Raw genomic sequence first — 22763 nt, 5'->3', positions numbered from 1 at the left:
AGAGCACCTCCCATGCATACAGACCTACAGAGCACCTCCCATGAATACAGACGTACAGAGCACCTCCCATGCATACAGATGTACAGAGCACCTCCAATGCATACAGACATACGGGGCACCTATCATGCAATGTAGAAGAAGAGAGAGGGGATTTTGTAGTTCTGTCCTTGTAGACTATGCTGCTTGTTCCAGTAGAGTAGGCCAATGCTCTCCTACGTTACCTGTGGGTCAGTTGGCTTGTGAAACTGACAATGAGGTTACAGTGCGATCACTGCAACTTTACACCAGTGAACACTGCCTCGGAGGAGACACTACATGTAGTACCTACCCGATGCAGCACAATAGTGAAAAAATAGAGGTGAGCAGTTCAGTACCACCCAATGCCTTTTGTGGTCAAATTTACAAACACTGGTTCTTTAGTGCCACTTTCAGACTCTGTTAGCCAATACTGCTATGATTTAACACTGAGTTTGTTGTGTCCTTGGCAATTCAACCACAACCTCTGTGTCATCCTGTTTAGGGTGGTTGAGTGCAGTTTTGGTTTGCTGAGGTTTAATGCTCTTTTTAAATTGATGAATAAAGACGAATTCTGGCCCACCTCCCAGGAGCAGCTGTAACCTCTCAAATGCTTTGTGCTGTGAGCTGTGGTTCAAGGTGAGGTTGCATTCAGCAACAGCGGCTGCAGTCCACAGCAACCACACTACAACCACATGTACCAAGTGGTTTCCAACCACTTTTATTGAGTTGAATGGGAGCGATTGGACCTGTAGCTGGTCTGAAATTACCCTTAGTGACCAGTGCTGCAGTGTGATCAGCCGATAGGCTGGCAAGGTTGGTGGATGCCAGGAGCCGTGCAGGTTCGCTTTCTCCTGCCGCTGGTTTGAACCTGGATTAAAGATTCAAATGATTTGATTGGCCAGAGATTGGTTTATACCTGTGACTGTTTACATTCTCTTTTTGCCTGCAGGTTGATCTACCGCTGTAAAAGCTGCATCAATATCTAACGCTGCAGGGCAACCATGAGAATAATACAGTCTAACATTAAAGAAAAACACAAATATTAGAGGCTTTGATATTCTGTAGGATAAAAGAAAGAAACATATTTATCTGAAAATATAAATTTATCTGTCAGGGAGAAAGGTTTGAACTTTAGCCAAGGCTCTAATTTTTTCATGCAGATAAGGACTGCATACTGTTCTGTGGAACAACAACGTAAGGAGGCAGCTTGCGTTCTGCGAGAATTAAACAATGAGAGGCATAAACCGAGATGAGAATAGACAAGATTATATCTCCACTGTAATGTGACCCAAGGCAGAGCAAAACCCAGATTTGAGAGAAGGAAAACAGACAGCTGGCTAATTCCAGGAAAGTTTACACACATACATAAACCCAGAGCTTACACACACATATACATATTATTATGATTATTAATAAACAGGATTTTATAGCGCCAATATATTACGCAGAGCTGTATATACACAATTTAAAGCACAAATCTAGGCAGATTACTCAGACACAGCTCTGAAATCATTAAAAGTTGTTTTTAAATGTAAGCAGTGTAAGCATATGAAATTGACCTGGTGTCAGCCTCTTGCAGCCCCTATACAGCAGGGCTGGAGTGTGAGATGACGAAGAAACACAAAGAGCCACTAATATCTTTGTGCTAACAAAGAGCAGAAGAATAGGGAGATGAGCTCATCTCTGTACTTCTTCTCCTTTCACTGTCCAACCACAGGCTAGGGTCAGGTCCAAAGCAAAGTAGGTTTAGAGTATGACCATATTTAGATCTGCTTCTAAAAACCCTGTCAGTTAACTGCTCCTGGATGCGAACTCTGCAGAACTAGGTGTCCAGAATAATTTCCAGGCAAACACTTGCGTTTGCAATCGCTTGAGTGGGGGTTTGCAAAAGGATGTAAAGGCATTTATAGGCATTAGTTCTGGCTTTTTTAACACCTGAAAAAGCTTTTCCTTTCCATTCAGCAAGAACTTGTGATCGATGCCCTGGCTTCCAAAACTCCTATAAACACCTGCATCAAAAGCTTATAAACATCTACACAAGTTTTTTTGAGCAGTTGAATGCAGGTCTATGAAGGTATTTGGACAGCATAACGACCATAGAAGCTGCATGCAGTTTTTAAACAACAAATGCCTGAAGCCTGCACCAAAACTAGACCCATTAGTTTCTATTTACACAATTTTTTACAAGGTGATATCAAGCATTTAATAGCCGTAAAAACTTTTGTACATTAAATAGGGGTTGCAAATGACAGACAGATACAAAAAGTGACTCAGAAGGAGGAGAGGACCCTGGCCTGAAGAGTCTACAATCTAGGAGGTAGGGGCAAGTATAAGAGGGGGGATATGGAGTGGTGATAAGTAGTGAGGGTTTTAAGAGACAGAAGAAGACGGGTAGGTGAAGGTGAAGTGTTGGGGTTTGAGAGCCCTTTTAAATAAGCAGAAAGTAGGAGCAAGCTGAATTGGAAGAGCAAGACCATTTCAGAAAGTCGGGGCAGCTCTAGAAAAGTCTTGGAGCCCTAATGTTACCTGTTTTTTTGCAGTAGCAGTAAAACCTTAAGTGGGTTGAATAAATTTACCCATATGAGCTATGAAAAGGACATGTAGCATTCATCCATGATTTGTTAATACTCACTTTCCCTTTTGGCTTCTTCCTGTGGCCAGTTGGTGGGTCCAAGCACTGTCATGTGTCACCAGCCAAAATTGAAAATTTTATACATTTTAGTTCTGTTGTTGGCATTGGAATCAGCAATTGGGCATCACTGGCAAAGTAGCAGGGAGTAATGTGGCACCTCTGCCGAGGCATTATTATTTAGCCCTAAATTGGAAAAGTGACAGTGCTATCTTTATTGTATGTTTCAGTGTTCACTGTTATTCGAGCTATATACTATATGGACTCTGTTTATAAAAAAGGAAATCTAACATTCCGTCAGTCGTTCCCTGGTGGGTATCAATTACTGCCATTACAACACATGGACTTGGAAGATATGGGGAAATTTCTGATTCCCTATGATGGAACCCCATGATATCAGAAGGTAACACAGTATCACTTTCACTCTGTCCTATCTATATAACATATGTCATCTCAGAAGCTTTTTGCCTTTTAATTTTTAGAACAATCAGTGTTTCTACTAAGCAAGCTCACCTTTTCTCAGCAATTTGTGTATTGCCTCCAAATATCACTACTTCAATAGATTTCACACATTTTAGGCTGTGATCAGTTTGTTTACACTCAGCCAATTGTCTCTTTCACAGAATAATTATTTGTGACTAATTGGATTATTTCAGGGAGCCTCACCAGGCAGGCAGTTCTTGGCTTACATGAACTCACCACGCAGACAGTTCTTGGCTTTTGTGAACATTCCTGTTGCTGTTAATTCTTTTCTTGGCTCAGTAATAAAATGAGACAATTCTATAATCTGTAAAGCCGTACTTGTCAGGGAAAATTGCTCCGCTATGTTTCCAGAGGACAGTCCATGTTAGTTATTGCAGCACATCCAAGATGTTTGGTTTACATGAAGTTGGTATAAAGGCCGTATGATTGTTCATTGCAATTGCCAGGTTTACAGAGATGGAGTAAAAGCGAATGTTTGAAAAGGTTACATCGATTAAGGTCCCATTTACAATGGCTAAAAAATGTGATTTTTAGCCTGAGTTTACACAGCAATGTGCCTGATTTATTTCATGTGTTAGAATGCATGTGCTAAGTAGGGTCTGATTGCTGAAAAAGCCATCCCAGGACATTTCCTAGGGCAACATGACCACTAGAGGGCGCACACATACCTCCCAATTGCACTGTTCTTGCAGGTACAGATCTCTATCATCCTGATAGAACGATGTAGCGGGAAGATCTGACGGGAGCCTTCTATAGGAATGTCACCAGATGATCAATGATAAGGGGCCTGATTTTTAGTTCTCTCTCTCTCTCTCTCTCTCTCTCTCACACCTCATCTTTCTCTCGCTCTCTTTTACCTCATCTCTCTCTCGCTCTCTTTTACCTAATCTCTCTCGCTCTCTTTTACCTCATCTCTCACTCCCGCTCTCATTTACCTCATCTCTCACTCCCGCTCTCATTTACCTCATCTCTCACTCTCGCTCTCTTTTACCTCATCTCTCTCTCTCGCTTTTACCTCATCTCTCTCGCTCTCTTTTACCTCATCTCTCTCTTTCTCTCTTTTACCTCATCTCTCTCTCACGCTCTCTTTTACCTCATCTCTCTCTCGGTCTCTTTTACCTCATCTCTCTCTCTCGCTCTCTTTTACCTCATCTCTCTCTCTCGCTCTCTTTTACCTCATCTCTCTCTTTCTCTCTTTTACCTCATCTCTCTCTTTCTTTTACCTCATCTCTCTCTCACGCTCTCTTTTACCTCATCTCTCTCTCTCGCTCTCTTTTACCTCATCTCTCTCTCTCGCTCTCTTTTACCTTATCTCTCTCTCCCGCTCTCTTTTACCTCATCTCTCTCTCTCTCTCTCTCGCTCTCTTTTACCTTATCTCTCTTTCTCTCACTGCTCTCTTTCTCTTTTACCTCATCTCTCTCTCTCTGTGTGTGTGTGTCTCTCTCTCCCGCTCTCTTTCTCTTTTACCTCCTCTCTCTCTCTCTCTCTCTTTTACCTTATCTCTCTCATTCACCTTCATTTCTCTTTCCCGCTCTCTTTCTCTCTTTTACCTCCTCTCGCTCTCTCCCTCTCCTTTACCTCATCCCTCTGTCTTACCTCATCTCTCTCTCTCTCTCTTTACCTAATCTCTCTCTCTCTTTCCTCATCTCTCTCTCTCTTTCCTCATCTCTCTCTCTCTCTCTCTTACCTCATCTCTCTCTTTTCCCTTATATCTCTCTCTCTCTCACCTCATTTCTCTCCCTCTCTTTCTCCTCACCTCATATCCCTCTCATATTTCTCTCTCTCTCTCTCACACCTCATATTTCTCTCTCTCTCACCTCATATCTCTCTCTCTCTCTTACCTCATATCTCTCTCCCACCCTCTCTCTCTCTCTTACCTCATATCTCTCCCTCCCTCACCCTCTCTCTCTCTCTTACCTCATCTCCCCCCCCCCATGTACACAGTATATATAAAGATATACGGTAAAGCTGTGTTTTCAGGAGGGCAGAATTAGGAGTTCAGATTAGCGAGTTTATTGCTCAAATACTTAACATTGGACAGGATGGGTCCATTCATTATTCTATTTTTGACAGGCGGTAGGAGATGACAGTAATGCCATTTTTTTTATGAGTTGGTGCCACTTGCAAATGTGTAAAATGGTTTACAAATTTATTAAAAAGACTGGCAGAAAAAGAACAAATCTGCTAGGTTATTACTAACATATTACTAACATTGCACTTGCTACCATTGCAAATGCCTGCACTGGCTGACAGCCTATTTCTGCTCCCAGATGACAACCAGGTTGGTAAACCCTACAGTAATATATCTGTAGTAGAAACATTCTCTTACAAACCACATGATTTTTTTTCGACAGAGTGAAATGAGATGAAATCCGTATTTAGAGGAGGGAAATTTGTATTTTGATTGTTAGCCTTTGCTTGGCCTATTCATTGAGATTACACCATGTTGGAAACAGCTTTCCATATGGGTAACCCCACAGAGGAATCCCCTCCCCCAAGTATCTAAAGTTTTCTAGGATGTTATAAAAAATACAAAAAATCCATTTTCTAATACAAAATTCTAAAATCAACCTTGAGAAGTTTTCTTATATTAGGAGTTGTCTTGCATTAGAGAATTCTCTAAGGACAAACATATATATTCTGTTTAGATTCATATTTTACATACACATTTTTATAATGATAGCTATCTATGTACATGCAAACATTTAATAAATACAAAAAAGGTTAGATTTATACCTAATCCTCCTTTCTTCATCACTGATTATGATAGCACCATCATTCATGGGAGGTTTCTGGAAAATAGAAAAATAGAGAGCACACAAAACCTTGCAAGAAGACACAGTTTATAGAAAAAGCATCTACTTGAGACATTGACTGCTCAACATTTCCCAAGGTCTGCCCAGGAGGAGTGTGATTTCATCCCAGACAGGGTGAGTTAATTAAAAAATGTTTTTCTTTAAGGCAAAAGTAACGTATGGGGGAAAAAAATTCCTGACTGACAAACATTTTTAATAAGTGACCATAAATGTCTCTTCTATCGTTGATTCTGCCTGCTTGTCAGGTATATTTTACAGCCAGTAAGTCATTTGTTAAGAAGTAACAGATGTAGGAATGCATTTTTAGATTTTTAATTAAATTAAAAAAGGAATACAACTGAGAAGCATAATCGTATTACCTCTGAAAGACATGTAATGGACTTGCTTATAAGGTTTTTGAGCTCTTTCAGCATTAAGGCCTAAAAACTTTTATCGGACAAGACAATGTAATGAATGTTACTGGGAATCATTGTCATGGGTTTATTTTACTGTTTCATATCACTTCTGCCCATGAACAACCAATAATCAATAAATGAAAAAATTTGGGGGAACAAAAATATAGTCATAACTTAATTAACTATTAATCTTGACTTTATTACAATATATTAACATTAAAATAACATATAAAACAGTACATGACTATTATTACAAATTTTTGTTTCATCAAATCGACATGTGTTTCTCAACGCGTTTCGCACAAGCAGCCTTATCAGCAGGAACCCCATTCAATGTATCCACGAATAAACAAAAAAACCTAATCATATTACCCAAAATTCAACAATTTCACACATATAAATTTACTGCATAAATAATTTGCATACACCCTAATGCTGCCAAATTTATACATGTTTGAAAGTGTTGAATTTTGGTTAATGTGAAGGTTTGTTTATTCATAGATACATTGGCGTTTCTGCTGATTAGGCTCCTTGTGCAAAACGTGTTGAGAAACAAATGTAAATGTAATCCTTGTCATGTATTGGTTTATATACAATTTTAATATGTTGTAATAAAGTTATTTTATTTCAAAGTTTTTATAAAGTTAAAAAAAAAAACAACAACTTACAAACACTGGTAAGTCAGACAAGGTGGGGGGCCATTTTACAAAGGGACATCCAAGGTAATATAAACAAATCTTACACAAAACAGAGTTAAAAATTATCTAACATCAATCGCATCATGTAGAACAAAATCAAATTAGGCTCCATAGTCTGTTTAATTTCCATTGCTTCCCTTTCAAGTGGATTGACAAGAAAAAAAGGAAAAAAACTAAATTAACAGCACATAAAATTCAAATATATAAACTTTGTATCAAAGCTATAACTTTAACTTTTGTCAATAAAATCATTAATACCAGGGAGGACGAATTTGTCATAGGATGGGAACATGGAGAAAAATACTTAAGGGAACCACAAAGGGGGTAACTTAATGGTGGGAGCAGAGGGATAAGGTAGAGTATAGAAGAGGTTCCTCTCGTAGGATTTACACATGACCAAATTCAAACCACAGGTCTCATGTCTTATAGAATTTGTTAACATTATTATTGAGAGTACGGGTCAGTTTATCATTAATCATTATCCAACTGAGTTTGTGTTTAGTGAAATCAAGAGGTATAATGGAAGCTTTCCAGTACCAGGTAATAGTAATGCAGGCCACATAGAGATTGTATCTAACCAATCCAGAAGACTGTCTAGGAACCTAGTCCACCAGTTTACAAAATAAAGTAATGATTTTAATTATGTACCCAATATTGATTATTGGTTGTTCAATGTATACTTAAGCTGCGTACACACTTCCAATTTTTATCGTTGGAAATGAACGACGAACGATCGATTGGGCAAAAATCTTTCGTAAAAAAAGTAACCAACGACGCCGACGAACGAGGATAGTCGTTGGAAATAAACGACCAGACCGGCGGATCGGATTGGACGACGATCGTTGACCATCTATCGTGTGTACAGTCATTCATTGATCGTCCATGGTCTGAGCATGTGCGGTGAACAAACGTTCGCTCACTTCCTGTGGTGCACGTCACTTCCTGTATCGTTCAAACGATCGCATCTATCGTGTGTACAATATCTGCGAACGATCGTGTCGTTATCTGTATGTACAGGATCGGTGCTATACGATCGTTCGCAGATATCGTGCAGGATCGCTCTTCGTTCGTTTACCAACGATAATAATTGGAAGTGTGTACGTTGCTTAAGAATGTGGTACAGGTAGGACCTACCATTACCTACTAAACAAATACTTCTGCGCACACATTATGTGCAGAAAAATAGTGCAGTAAATCAGACATTACCATATTTTTAAGTATTCCAGTTATAAATAAGGTATAATGATTCTCTATGCAGTAGAGAAGGTAAACTGCATCATATTAAACTAAATCTTCCCTTTTCTGGTAAATGCTCTTAAATATTCACAATTCTTTTCTATGCACGCTAAAGGATTAATAAACAATGATGAATTCTCTTTGTAGTGAGGTGGTTGAACTTCAGCATATTAATCCCAATTTGCCTTTTTCCAATGACAGCTAAGTCCAATTTTCGAAGATTTAAACGAAAAATATAAATATAATTTCTTTCCTTTGCAAGCTTTGAATAAAGTACCGTAAAGGAAGCATTATTGGAGTAGTTGAGCTGTAGTATGTTAAATCAAATCAAGAAGAAATGTTTTCTCTCTTCAAGCTTTAATGAAGCATAATTTATATGATGGGTATACACTCTGTGTAGTGGGGTGGTTGAACTAAAGCACATTAGATAAAGATAAAGGGCCTCATTTAATGAAGCTCACCAAGACAGGAGAGAATACACTTTCATCAGTGAATCTGAGTGATCCAGCAAACCTGGAATGGATCTGCTCGAGGATGCAAAATATTTTCTTTTAAAGTGCAAATGACTTTAAAGAAATCCATTTTAGGTTTGCTGGATCAGCCAGCTTCAGTGTATCCTCTCCAGCATTGGAGAGCTTTATTTAATCAGTCCAAAGTATCTTTATATAAGATTGTTTTTACACACCTTTGCGACACAGCACAGACATGTCTAGCATGAAACGAGGATGTTCTCTGCTTCAGTTTTGTTTTCATTTACAGGTCTCTCCTCCCACACCCTGTGATTGGATAGTGAACAGAGAAGAAGCAGACTGATGCGCTCATCTCTCTGCCACTCTGCTCTCTTCTTCTTGCAATAAAACACACCTGGTTGGCCCCTTATTCTTCTACTACTTCTCCCGTTTAAAACTCTGCTGTACAGGGACTGCAAGTCTAAAAAAAATTGTAATTTGGCAGAGCATTACTGCAGAAAAAGACAAGTGATGTCAATTCTGCAAAAAGAATTCTCACATGCCTGATCGGTCTATATATCTGTCAAAATGACTTGCATGTGCAGCTCAGCACAGGTTGTCGGTATACCTGGCACATCCCAGCTGTCCCTGCAGTTGCTGGAACTGAATGAACTCCCTTGCATCTGTGCAGGATTTACTTTATCCTGACCCAGCCAATCCAGATGTCCAAATATCAGAACATGGAAGAGAAAAAGGAAAAAAGTGGCACCCATAATGAAATTTAGACAGGTGAGTATAAATAGGGTTTTTTTTTTCAGTGTAAGATACGTACTCATGTCAGATAATAGTCACCTGAGATAAACAGTTGTTCTTGTCTTGGGCAAAAATCTGACATGTACAGCAGTCTCCCGACTTCATTCATCAATCCGCCATGATGGGGCCAATCAGGAATAATCACTGTGTACTCTATGGAGGAGGCACAGTGGGGAGCCACTTACTCATTCTCTCTCTTCCCTCTTCTTGTGTGTACACCACTCCTTCATTCACCTGCCACTGAAAATGAACACAAAAGATTGTTTCCCGCAACAATCATCGAACATCCATGGGGCTTTAAAGAAATAAATACTCTTAAATGTATATCTACACCTACAGAAAATGATTTACATGGGTGTACCTTGTAAATAGTAAATTAATCAGATAGTATTTGTCTTTCGAGTAGCAACAATTACGCATGCAAAGGCAAAGCAGAGACACAGTCGGTGATAACACTGTTCACATGCCCTTGAGATTTATACATTTCATTTTCTCAGCCTCCTGCTGTCACAGATGTAAACAAATAACACGTTTATTGCAATCAGATGGAATTATTTTGTTATGAGGTGCACAGTTTGTGCAAAAAGGCCCCATACTACTGATAAATGCAGCCAGATCTCTGCTCTGTGCATTAACTATTCATGCCACGGAAGCCATTCTGCTGTATTTTTATGCATGATGTTACCATTAGGACAATCCAAATGAATTGAGCAGATTATTTAATAAGGAGATTATATTGAGCTAAACAGCTCCGTGTGCAACAACATCAAAGATGAGTCTTTTATATCTTGCATTATGCTGTCCTAAATGTTTCTTACAATGTCTGACCCACTTTTAACACTACTGGGTCATTGACTTTTAGTGTTCCTTTAGGAAGGCTCAATACCGATCAAGTTCCCAGACTTCTGCACTATATATGTTTGACAAGGGACTGGAGCCTACCAATGTAGGACAATTTAAGTATGCAGGAAAAAAAGGGGTACATGTTAGAGAATCAAATAGAGCAGATCCAATTTGTAAATAGCCTGGTATAATAGTAGGAACCATTCTTGTTACCAATGTGAAGCACACGATGAGCATTGTGAATAGGTCCATTAGAAGCCCTAGTTGCTTTTTGGTTCCTGTACTTTAGCTATGAAGCCATTTTTTCTCTAAATAGTTTAGAAAAAATTATGTTTTACAATGCCACTTATTCATGGCCATATTGCTGAGCTGCTGTACACAGTGAGTAACTTGGAAGTCCTTTGGTTTGGGCAGTGCTAGATTTCTATGATTGTGTTCTTGTGGATATTTCTGCAAATAGAAATGGCCAGGGATCCTGCTAGTTTCTGACAGCTTGTCACATGAACCCCCAGACATAACCGTATATGCAAAAAAGTATTGCTCCTCTCACAACCTATGCGACCAAGTGATAATTTACCAAAATTAAATACTTCTGTCCTCAATTTTGTACTGGTTAACTTACTTGACTGAGTAAAGTTCTGGTCATGGTGCTGCTTGAAGTTTAAAGTTGAAGGTGTGGAAACTGCTTTCCCAGTTTCCAAATCTGCCTTTGTGGAATCATAGCATTTTACAGGCATCAGTAAATCAAAGGGAAAGTATGCCTAGCCTAGCAAGGGGTTGAATTGTAAAGGCTTTGATGGCAGAGTTGGGATTGCAATTGGTATTATGTAGGGGTCCTATCTCAAGTATATTATCCAAGTTAGTGGTTTATTTAGTTTGACAGAAGTATCTGCAATTATTTAATCAATGTCTGCCCATTTTTAGCAGTGATTAAGATTTTAATTTCTTTTGTATTACCCTTTTAACAACAACTAGCTATTGAGAACACTAATGCAGTTTACCATAACTAATGTCTTTATTGTGGTTTGCATAGCTTTTTATTGCAATCAGCTCTGAAACTGAAGCATTGCCAAGTCAATATGATGTAGTTCATATATTTGTTGTATTATATATTCTTAGTTTTGAACCTCTTTTGGCAAGAACTGCCCTAAACAATACCCATCATATCACGTTCTTTCACAAAGTAGACCTTATGTATATTTTTATGATTTTGAAAAATTATTAAACTAAATCTTTTAACTGTTGATCATATTTTGATGCCATTAAATCCTTTTCTTGGCCCAAGGGTAACCCAATTTTCTTGATAAATTATATCTCCTAAACTTAGGGGAGTAGGGCAATACTGGACTACAACCTCTTTTACCTGTATAAGGATATCAGAGGTACATGAAATGAAAATAATTATAAAAAGAGTAAAATAAAAACTTGAGCCTCAGGGTACAATTTCCTACCTGGTGGACACAATCTGTCCCTAATATGGTCAGGCTTTGTACTAAAATTGCTTGCAGTCTTATGATAATGTCATTCACATTCACAGGATGAAGGGTGTGGGCATTTATATCCATCCCATCTATATTTTATTGACCATAAGAGGTATATTATCAGGTAGTTTACCTCCCCAACATATTTCAGCTTGAAAAAGTTGATTTGTCTTCTTATATTTATCCCTATCAATTTTCCCGAAACTGATAAAATCTCTTTTCTGATTGGTCATGGTGGGATCCAGCACCTCTCGGCTCCTACTAAATAATCCCTGAAAGGACCAAAAGTATTGCTATAGCAACTAGGGCTGCAGACAATTCTCCGAGTCCCAGGTGATAACGCACAACAATACCACATTATTCAGATGAGCCAATCTGAATATAGAATTGCTCCAAGCGCTGAATTGCATTAGCAGTCCCAGGAAAAAAAAATCAGGAACATTTTTAATGAGGCCAAAATGCCAACCTGAACATTTATATTTTCGTCTTCTGGAGGAGATGAAGTTGTGAAGACCTCAGAACAATTTTGCAGTCTTATTGCTCAGCTTGCTATTTTAAGCCTGAGGAAACAAAAAAAGAGCAATCGTGAAAATAAGCAATTTTGTCATCTCAATTTAGAATTTCTTTTACGCTTTTTAAAGTGCACATGTCACTTGCATATGTTTCATTGCACCTTGAAAAAGGTGGTCATTTTTGTTGCTGCTATAGCATGCAGCCTATTAATCAGTGAGAATCGTGGGACATCATTGTCTTTGAAAGGGAACAAGCTGTACCTGAGCATTTTGTGCTGTGTATTATAGGAAATATTACACTACAATGCTGCCACCAGTAACTGCTTGCCTCACTTTTATTAAAAAAAAAAGAAAAAAAAAAAAGGAGTTTATTACATAATTTAAACTAAATGCAGATATAGGACACACATTGATTATTATTATTATTATTATTAATAAACAGGATTTATATAGAGCCAACATATTACGCAGCGCTGTACATTAAATAGGGATTGCAAATGACAGACTAATACCCACAGTGACACAGGAGGAGAGGACCCTGCCCCGAAGAGCTTACAATCTAGTAGGTGGATGTAACACTGTAATCATTAACATATTATTAGTGAATGTTTTTATGCAAACAGAAAATGTATTTGGATTTGACTTAGTATTAGACCTTTTTCAGTTCCTGTACAGCAGAATCAGTTGTGCTAAAGTGCCCATGTGTTAACAAACAACATGCTGATAGGTGGAGAAAGAAGTGGGACTATCAGTCTGTTGCTTCTCCTTTCACTCTCCATGCATAGGCTGGGGGAGGAACCAGATTTAAAAAGAACTTCGCTCACATTTACTCCAGCAATGCCACATATGTAAGGTCTCTTGTGGCACCAACATCTTTTTGCCACCTTTCCCTTGAATCTTTAGCTACTTTGATTACCCTGACTAGGGTGGCGTAACTGTCCACAGGACTTCATTCACCCCAGCACTCAGTAGATAGAGGCATCTTATAATGATTTATGCATAGACAGTTTAGTGTACGGTTTAAGTGTGCAAAGAGGAAGAAATAGCCATTTTCAAGATCTACCTTTTGCATGCAGCATAGTTTTAGTGCAATGCGTTTTAGATGCATCCGATACATGCATTACTATCTCTATGGAATATCTCTATGGAAATTTAACAAACTTCTTCAATAATGCAAGAGGCTGGGAATATTTTTTCCTAACATATCCCACCAAAGTATATGTATGAATGGAGCCTTAGCCCCGGTTTACATCTATATGCAATCTTAAGTATGTTGAGATTTCATGGCAGTGCACTAAAAGAAACTTGTTTATTCACACCAAGGCACACAATACATGCTGTATCATGTGTTGTAGTGTAATGCACCACAGATTAACTGACAGGTGCCTTTCATAATGGAATTTTGTATGGATGAATGGCACCATAGCACAGCACACCAATGCTTGATATGCTGTGTTACTATGCAATGTGATACCATGTGAGCTTCTGAATCCCATGTCTGATCCAAGACTGAAAGTCTATTGCTGGCTCTGGGATCCCACAAGGATAACATTTTTGTTTCAGTCTTTGTTATATCAGATCATAAAATATGTTGCAACCGACGTGAACAATCATAAGAAATGTTGACAAATCTCTCCGGGGTTCAAGTATTCTTTCTTTTTTCTGAAACGTCTTCTATTTGTTATTTCTTATTTTCTGCAATGTTACACAATGTTTTTCAAACAAATTTGTATTCCAAACTCTGAATATTTCAGTAACTATGTGACGCCTCAGGAAATCCCTGCTGTTTCATAGTAACACATTATTAAATTTGCCCTGTTACTGTATTAACATATTTTCACACGGAGAAACAGCAAGATGAAATTTCCAATTATTTCCTATTGCTCGTCAGTGCACAGGCGCCCATGGATACACCAAGATAAAACATGAAAATGGCGTATTTAAAGTAGAACTAACTGGATGACATTTAGTTTATTAAGGTATTTTGTAACATAAAAAATTGGCATTCTTTTTTTCATTCATTTTTTTATTATCTCTCTTTGCATCTCAATGCTGCTGATCTCTTTAAATCTTCATCAGCCATTTCTTGTCTATATGAACTGACTGAAAGTGGAACTAAATCCAGTTGATACTCACCTTTCCCTGTTCCATCTCAGGGATTCCATCTTCTTCCATTTTTTATTCCGTATCCTGACCCTTGGCCATCTTAGGTTGCCAGGTTGGAAAAAAATTTGGCATGCAGGGGTATATTTACTTTTGGCACCCGCAAGGGTGGCCAGGATTGCTGGGTATCTCTGGCCACAAATGCTGAGCTGTGTATCTGCAGCTCGGTGAAATATAGAAGCTGGGCAACAATCAGGCAAGTAAGCCATCAACAGAAGGGATGATCTTTTGGCTATCTGTAAGGGTGATTATTTTTCCCAATGGCCAGCACTTTAAGAATTCTGACCATCATGCTAATATACTATGAACTGTGGATATAGTAATTATAGCTGGGGTTCCCCAAAACCCAAACATTTTTTCAAGGGCATCCTCCTGGTAAAATGGTCAAAAAAGCTGGCTGGGGTAGAGGCTGCTGATAGTTTTTACCTTTACCTTTTATGTCTAGCTGAACAATAGAGAGTAGCAGTGTGGCTGCAATGTCAGCTTCCTTTGTATGAAAAACTGCGAGTACCATTATTCCTTACATTGTGTATCATGAATGTGGATGGTTATACTTGTAGGCTCAACTCTCTACAGCACAACTGGGTGGCTAAAAATTCTGAGTATGAATTGTAGCCACGGGCATTAAAGCGTACCTAAACTCAGAAATGTAATTTTACATAAAAGGGTAGACAACCCTTTTATGTAGAGTACCAATCCTGTTGTTTTCTTTTTTTTAAGTGCAACAAAAGGAGCCTTTTCACGCAAGGAAAAAAATTAGTTATTCCATCCTACGTCACCCAATCTCGCGCCTGGGTCAGGTGACATAGGATGAAAAACCCGGAAGCAGAGACGAAGATGACGGAGCTGGCTCCAGGACCGATGCTGGGACGAGGCGTCTCTTAAAGGATAGGCATCCCAGCATAAGAAATGAGTTATTTATGAGGCTGAATAAATACATCTTTACATAAACAAATATAATTATTTTAGTTTTTAATTTTAGTAACACCTTAACTTTGTGGTTGTCATTGCTCTGGACCATCTTCATGAATATGTTGATGGCAGCTACAGATTGTGTATAGAATAACAGTATACAGGTACTTTTAGTAAAAAAATTTGGTGCACTCAAATACAGTTTAATCTCCAATTTTTTGGTAAAATTGTATAATATTTACTTTGAATTAACAGATACCAAATAGATTAATTCTAAAATTGTGTGTGCTTGCAAAGCAATAAAATCTACAGTACCCCAAATTGTCCATAGGCAATATTTTAAAAGCTGCTTTTCCATTTAGACTGAATCATGAAGGAATTTTTGCTCCCAAGAATGCACTGTTCGTTGTGATTGTAGGCCTTTGCTTGATCATAGAAGAGTTAAATATGCAGGGTTGGCAATTGATTGCAGTGTACCTTTTTAACATGTGAATGTTGTCAGAGCAGCATGAAGCCAGATTTGTTGACAATCAATGAGGAAATAGAGCAAGAAAATAACGGTGGTTTTGGGTCTGGAGTAGCTTGACGCTCACAGGCATTTCCGCTCTTTTTCTAAGTAGTAAGAAAACTGTTTTATCAATGGTTGAATAAGTAAGGAATAGCTGAGGGTGAAATGTATCATGCCAGCGATACAAGATAAACCGACAAGAACTGATGTCTTCATCTCTGACAGCCCACACAAGGGATTGCCTTCTTCTGGCTGCCTGAAACAAAGAAGCTGAGACCTAAAGCCCAAATGAAAATGAGGTTTAAATCAGCTGAACTCTATCCATCATAAATAAAGGGGCTCAATGGGCCTGATTTTATAAAGTTCTCCAAGACTGGAGAAAACAGACTCTCATAGGTGACTCTGGGCAATCCAGCAAACCTAGAATGGATTTCTTTTTGTCAAGTCATTTGCTATTTGGCAAATGTTTTCAATCCTGGACCAGATCCATTCCAGGCTTGCTGGATTACCCATGTTCATCTGTGATAGTCATTCTTCTCCAGTCCTGGTAAGCTTTGATGGATTAGACCCAATGGGTCTGATTTATTAAAGCTCTCCAGTAAACCTGGAATGGATTTCTTAAAAGTAATTTGATATTTGTTAGCAAATGTTTTAAATGCTGGACCAGATCCATTCCATGTTTGCTGGATCACCCAGCTTCACTGACGACAGTATATCCTTTCCAGCCTTGGAGAGCTTTAATAAATGAGGCCCAATTAGTAAAATACCATGTAAAAATGAATATTCCTGCTGAGTATAGAACAAAAGATTATGGCCAATGATCATACAAGGAAAGCTGCCCTTGTTGCCTGTGCTGGTGGGTAACTGCATTGGATGGCAGATAGGTATTTAAAGGAACCACAACCAGGGATGGATTTCCCATAAGGCTACCCAGGCCATGGTCTAGGGCACCAAGGACATAAGGGGGCAATATTTGAAGCCTGATTTCGCCAGTACAGTTCCAATTTTCGGTCCTTGTCCTGGCTAAGAGACCCTTTACTGTAGACCAATATGCATTTCCCATGTTCCCTTTCTCACAGTTCTGCACAATTTCTAAAAACCCATTGGTTGTCACAACCGTCTATTCACAGGGTGGCATTTGATTGGTCAGCTGTGACAAACAATGGGTTTTCAGAGAGGGCAGAGCAATATGTTCAGGATGCTGTGCTTGAGTTTCCTTTTTCCTGCCTATCTCTGCGTGCCAAGGAGGCTTGGAACATGCAGGTGACAGTGGAGTTGAGGAGTGTCTGAAGGATGGTGCTCTTAGATGTTTGTGTATGTGGATGGGGGGGGGGGGGGTTGATTACAAATAGTCTGATCCCCACAGAGAGGAATTTACTGCAGCCAACTTTCATCCAGGGCAACCTCTGTAGTCAGGAATTCCCTGAGCCCAATATGCAAAAACAGTTAGACTATGGTAGGACTTTAATCTATGACTATGTACAGTGGCAGACACAGACAACAGTAGGCTCCTGTGCAAAACTGACTAGTGGGGCCCCACTGACAAACCCCCCACCCCAATTTCTATTCTTATCTCTCCTTCCCTCTCCTTTTTTCCATTTATTCTCTCTCCCCCTTTTTCTTTCTACCCCCACTCCCATAATCGCTCCCCCTTTTCTGCTTCTTTGTAAAGACTGTGGATCTGTCTTTGCAGCACCTTGACAAGGGACACAATTTTTTTATTCTGTATGCAGCTGACCTTATAGGAAAACAATCTCTTAAGACTTTTTACACCTTTTGCTTTGATGCCCCTAGAATGTATCTAACTGACCTAAACTCGGCTTTAAAAAGACCCAGTCCAGGTATGCAATATCCTGCAATAGACGACACAACATTCTTTAGATCCGTGACGGCCTCTTTAAACAAGTAGTGTTACAGCTTTATTATATGTGTTTCTAAATCTATTCAGCATCGGATCAAATAATGCTGGGTAAGTTTCAAACTTCCAGGTACAGTATATTACCAGAGAGATTTCAGTGGGCCCCATAGCAATCTATTGATCTGTTTTTACCACCAGAAGGATACCATCCTTCTTCAAGCATCATCATTGACACCAGCATGTAAATTTTGGTGGCTCTGCCGGTCTTGGCTGTTCACAGATGCATGACACAGCTCGATCCCTTCTTTAACCTTTCACATTGGGACTTGGCTCAAGTTAATTTAAAAACAATGCTAGCAAAATGTAATTGTGACCCACTGGAATTGTGATATAGTCAATGGGATGTGAAATAATCTTTCTGTAAACATTGTTGGAAGAAATGACTTTTGTCCTGCACAAAGTAGATTTCTTAAATGATATGTTAAATGTATAACTTTTTATTATAAAACCTATGAAGAGTTTATAAAGTGACTTTTAAAGACTTCAAGGCAGACCTAGCATCCCATTTTCAACATTAAAGTAAAGTGGTTTTTCCTTTCACATAATGAAAAAAATGTGTTTTTTCCTGCATTTTCCGTCTTTACTGTCACGGCGAAAACCAGCAGCCTCCTGGGATGCATACATCACAAATCCCAGCAGGCTCCAGGCTTCTTCTTATGCACATGCCCGAGATCAAGCAGGGTGTCATAAGGCGATTTCTTCAAATGTAAAAATACAACCACTTGATCTCACGCATGTGGGTAATCCTTATGAAGAACCCTGAAGAAGGAAGAAATAAGATGGCGGCATGGGACAGAATGATGAACCCCAGAAAGAAGACGGAAGCCAGGACAGCGCAAGATTCACTGGGCACGGTATGTACATTTATCAAGGGTTTTAACTCGGAATGGTAAGGGATTTTTTTTTTCAAGTTCTACTTTAAGTCTATATAAACGGTCTGTACACAACTGTGTCTTTCACTTGTAAAGAAGCCACAGGGGCTAAGAAGAAGGATTACTCACAGTACAGCATCAAGGTAATTTAAAGAAGGACACTACAAAGAGGGATTGGAGGGAGATTTGAGGTAAATGTAAGTTTTCGCTTTAAAGGGCAGCTTTGATGGTTTTAAATAGTCAAAATCACCCTAAGTGGAAATTAATATAGTGTATATTCACCGCTCCATGCTGAGAACCCTCCTCTCATCTAATCATATTTTGCAGATAATTGCCTTTGATGAGTTAAGAACAGACTTCAAAAGCCCCATTGACCAGTGTAATCCTGCACATGCGGTAAGTGGCCTTTGTCATTTGCAAAAGTATTTTGGCTGATTGAGTGCTAATATTTTTGTTTTACTGTCGCTGGTTAGGAGCGTATGGTCAAGAGCATGTACAACAATTGTATATATAATTGTATATATGTATACGTTAATCCCAAAACTGCAGGTCTGACAGCCAACACTAGAGACTTTCTCCCTGAATCTCGTGTTGGTAATCGGGTTCCTGGAGACCCATGGTTTTTCTGTATCTGCTAGCTTGTGCTTCCAATGTTGCTTTGGCTCTTGATATTTGACTTTAGTTCCCAACCTTGACTCTTGGCGATGATTTCCGACTTTACACCAGTTTCCAGTCCTTAGCTTGACTCCCCTACGACTCTCAAGTTACTGCCAATCTGCTTGCAGCTTCCACCTACACTGACCATACTTGTGTGTAGATTGACAGTCCCAACCTCGTACCTGTTAGCTGGCAACATCAAAGGCTCTGGTGAAGCCCTAACAGGTGCTTAGACACTTCTTAGAATCTTAGAGTTAGGACTGCCTTGTACCTTGTGACCCCAGGACTGGCCAAGAGCTAACAGTTTTCTAGTAAAGTCCTAAAGACTTAGTGAACATTGAAAATATATTGTGGGATCTGCAATTACCTTTTGCATGTTAAAGTTGCACCGATTAAAACTGCTTGGAAAGTGTGCCATGGAAAAGCCCCATCCTGTATCCCTGTTTACAGGAATGTCAATAGTCATCCTGTACTCACATAAATCAAGCAGAATTTGTTTGTATTGTTTATTATAGACAGGGTCACTCTCCACAAAATCAAGAAATGTTGTTTGTCATTCTGTTATTGACAGCAAAAGATAGCAAGATTGACATGATAATGCAGTTACTGCCCCCCTAAGAAAGCGAATGCAATATGTATACAGTGACTGGTTGGGTTGTTTGCCCTGTTTATTATCATTCTGTGTCTGGTAATTATTTAATTAAAATTATATATATATATATATATATATATATATATATATATATATTTTTTTTTTTTTAATAAGGTTTTTATATATTAATGGATTATTGTGTGGATTATTGTAGTGGTATGACTTTAAATGTCCAACTCGTGCTAATATGGAATTTAAATTTTTTTGTTGTTGTTTAGTATATTACCTGTTGTTGTGTTCAGTTAATATTCTGATTTAGACATTTAGGCGGTAGCCTAATATAATAAGGAAGAAGTTAGAGGATAGAAATATTCGAGGGGACAGAAGTTAGCAGTTCACTACCATCCCCTGCTACCTGCTTTCAAACCTGCACACACTGTACTTTAGGAACCAGTGCTGTGGTGTAGCTGTTTGGGTTGTAGATTCCTGGTGCATTTTGCCGTTCTAAGCTTGTTCAGGGGTCATAAAGATCTGTAATGTGGACTAAATAGCAAAATGATACTGTTCAAAAATGATACTTTTCAGTTTGATTTGGTATGTAAGTTCAAGTAACAACCAATACAATTACTATATAGTTTTTATAGGACATCAATGTGGTTAGACATATGAAATGTATGATTTGATATAAAGGAAACATCCAGAACAGTCTCCATATGTTTGTAACAAAACATAGTATGGATCAATTACCGACATATGATTGAATATACATTGTCAATGGTAAAGGTCTCTAAGCTGGAGTGATGATCCTTTTATACTGTGCAAGGAGCAAATTTAAGTTGACGTGACAAAGAACACTTCCTGCTGAACCATTAATTATGTCATGTGCCTAACTGCAGAAAAAAAAGTTCACATATAAAAGTCCTTTGTTATTTAAAACATCCTATTTCTATTTCAAAGTCATTTGTTTTGCATTAACAATAGGTATTTTGGGGCAAAGGAATTGTAGCAATATTATAATATTGAAACTGGCTCTCTGATATAGCCAGACCCCCCTACTTAATTACCAATCTGTAATAATGTTCCTACACTGTAAGTTGCTGACTGTATGTTATATTGTATGTCAAAAATACCCCACCCACGCTTTACCACCACCACCAACACCTCACCTGCCACCATCCAACTATTAAATTTGTTGTGTCTGTTACAGGCAAACCTAATGATTCTGTTTATCCTATGGTTCTATCCATAGATGTGGCAGGCCTAAAAATACTAATTTAAAGCGTACCTAAACTCAGAATTTTCACTTTACATAAGCACAGAGCCTCATAGGATACCTACTTTTCGCATCCTGGGAGGCTCTTGGATACCAAGGCATGCTCAGGAGTCCTTTTGTCAAACGGTCCTTTTGTCAATTTTTCTCATGCATGCACAGTGAGATCGGCATGTTTTTTTCCCAAACTACGTCACTCACTCTCGCACCTGCGTCGGGTCACGTAGGAAGAAGAAGAGGAGATGATGGAGCCTAGCGGGCCAGCCTGAAGGCAGATACTAGGACACGGGATGGACAAAACCTCTGAACCGATCAACTGCTGTGCTGTATTAAAGGTAAGTGTGTTTTTTTGTTTTGGGCAGGTTTGAGTTTACTTCCTTTTTAAACTCAATTAATGTAAAGCATAGCAAAACTCAGAATTTTAACTTTACATAAAAGGGCACACCTGCACAGTGCCAGATCAGATGAAGCAGGAAGAAGAACGCGGAAGAAAAGAGAAGATGGCTGCGCCAGGTGCTCTCTATGTGCCGGGCTGGGGACAGATACCGGGACGATGCAGAACATGATGGAAGAAACCTTCTGACAGATAGACTGATCTGCGGGATTGAAGGTAAGTGTGAATTTATTGTTTTGGGTTAGTTTTTGGTTTACTACCGCTTTAAGTGCCAATAAGTTTAGGTTAAATACTTTCCAACTTCTAATTGAAAAATTTTAGCGAGGTATTCTTTAGTCCAATGTGTTTTCATTTAAAGAGTAAAGCAGGTTTAGCCATTGACTGTGCTTGAATATTTCATATTCTACCAAGAGTTAAAAGTACCAGTATTATAGTAAAACTGGTTCTATGATGATAGCCAGACCCTCCTAATTAGCTCTCACTTCCAGCAAGTGCACCTATATGTACTCAGCATCTGCAAACAGGATCAGATAACAATAAATAATAATGTTCCCCAGTTCCTACACTGTATTTTTCGCGGATTCCAATTCCACCAACAACCACCCAAACCAAATACCTGGCTTACCCACCCACCCAAACCACTCACCTATCACCAATATTTAGCCACATCTTTTCTAGTCCTATGTGTTTAAAGCAAGAAGCCATTGATTTTCAATGAATACTTCATATTCTACCAAGTGTTTAACATAATGAACCAGAAGAAAAATTATGGCTGATGCCAATAAATATTCATATATGTGTTTCATTACATTTCCTAATGTGTACCACACAAGAAGCAATATGAGCATTACATGAATGCAGGAAGAACGTTCCCCACAAACATCAATTGACCCATCTCGATTAAGATGGATTAACCTGTTCATTCTTGTTTCAGCCTATAAGATGTAAAACGAAATAGCAATCCAAGTCACTTTGCAAGAGCAGATGCGCATGACACAAGATCTGAAAAGCAACTGTTAGCAGTTGACAAGGCAGTGCTGCTGTTTATATAGCTCTGCTTGTTGCTGCATTCTAATTATGTCATAGTGGTGCTCCACTGTGAT

General features: G+C 38.8%; 1 protein-coding gene across 1 annotated transcript in view; it reads left to right on the top strand.

Annotated features, from left to right (window-relative positions):
- Positions 1–22763, top strand: part of CNIH3 (cornichon family AMPA receptor auxiliary protein 3) — a 50614-nt gene that overhangs the window by 12910 nt on the left and 14941 nt on the right. The window contains exon 2 of the mRNA XM_072409913.1: positions 19075–19143. Coding sequence (XP_072266014.1) covers positions 19075–19143 — 69 coding nt within the window. The remainder of the gene's footprint in view (positions 1–19074; positions 19144–22763) is intronic.

Source organism: Pyxicephalus adspersus, chromosome 4 (genome assembly GCF_032062135.1).
Source record: "Pyxicephalus adspersus chromosome 4, UCB_Pads_2.0, whole genome shotgun sequence".
NCBI classification, from domain to species: domain Eukaryota; kingdom Metazoa; phylum Chordata; class Amphibia; order Anura; family Pyxicephalidae; genus Pyxicephalus; species Pyxicephalus adspersus.
The sequence above is the reverse complement of the archived record's forward strand: the minus strand, read 5'-3'. Positions and strand labels throughout refer to the sequence as shown.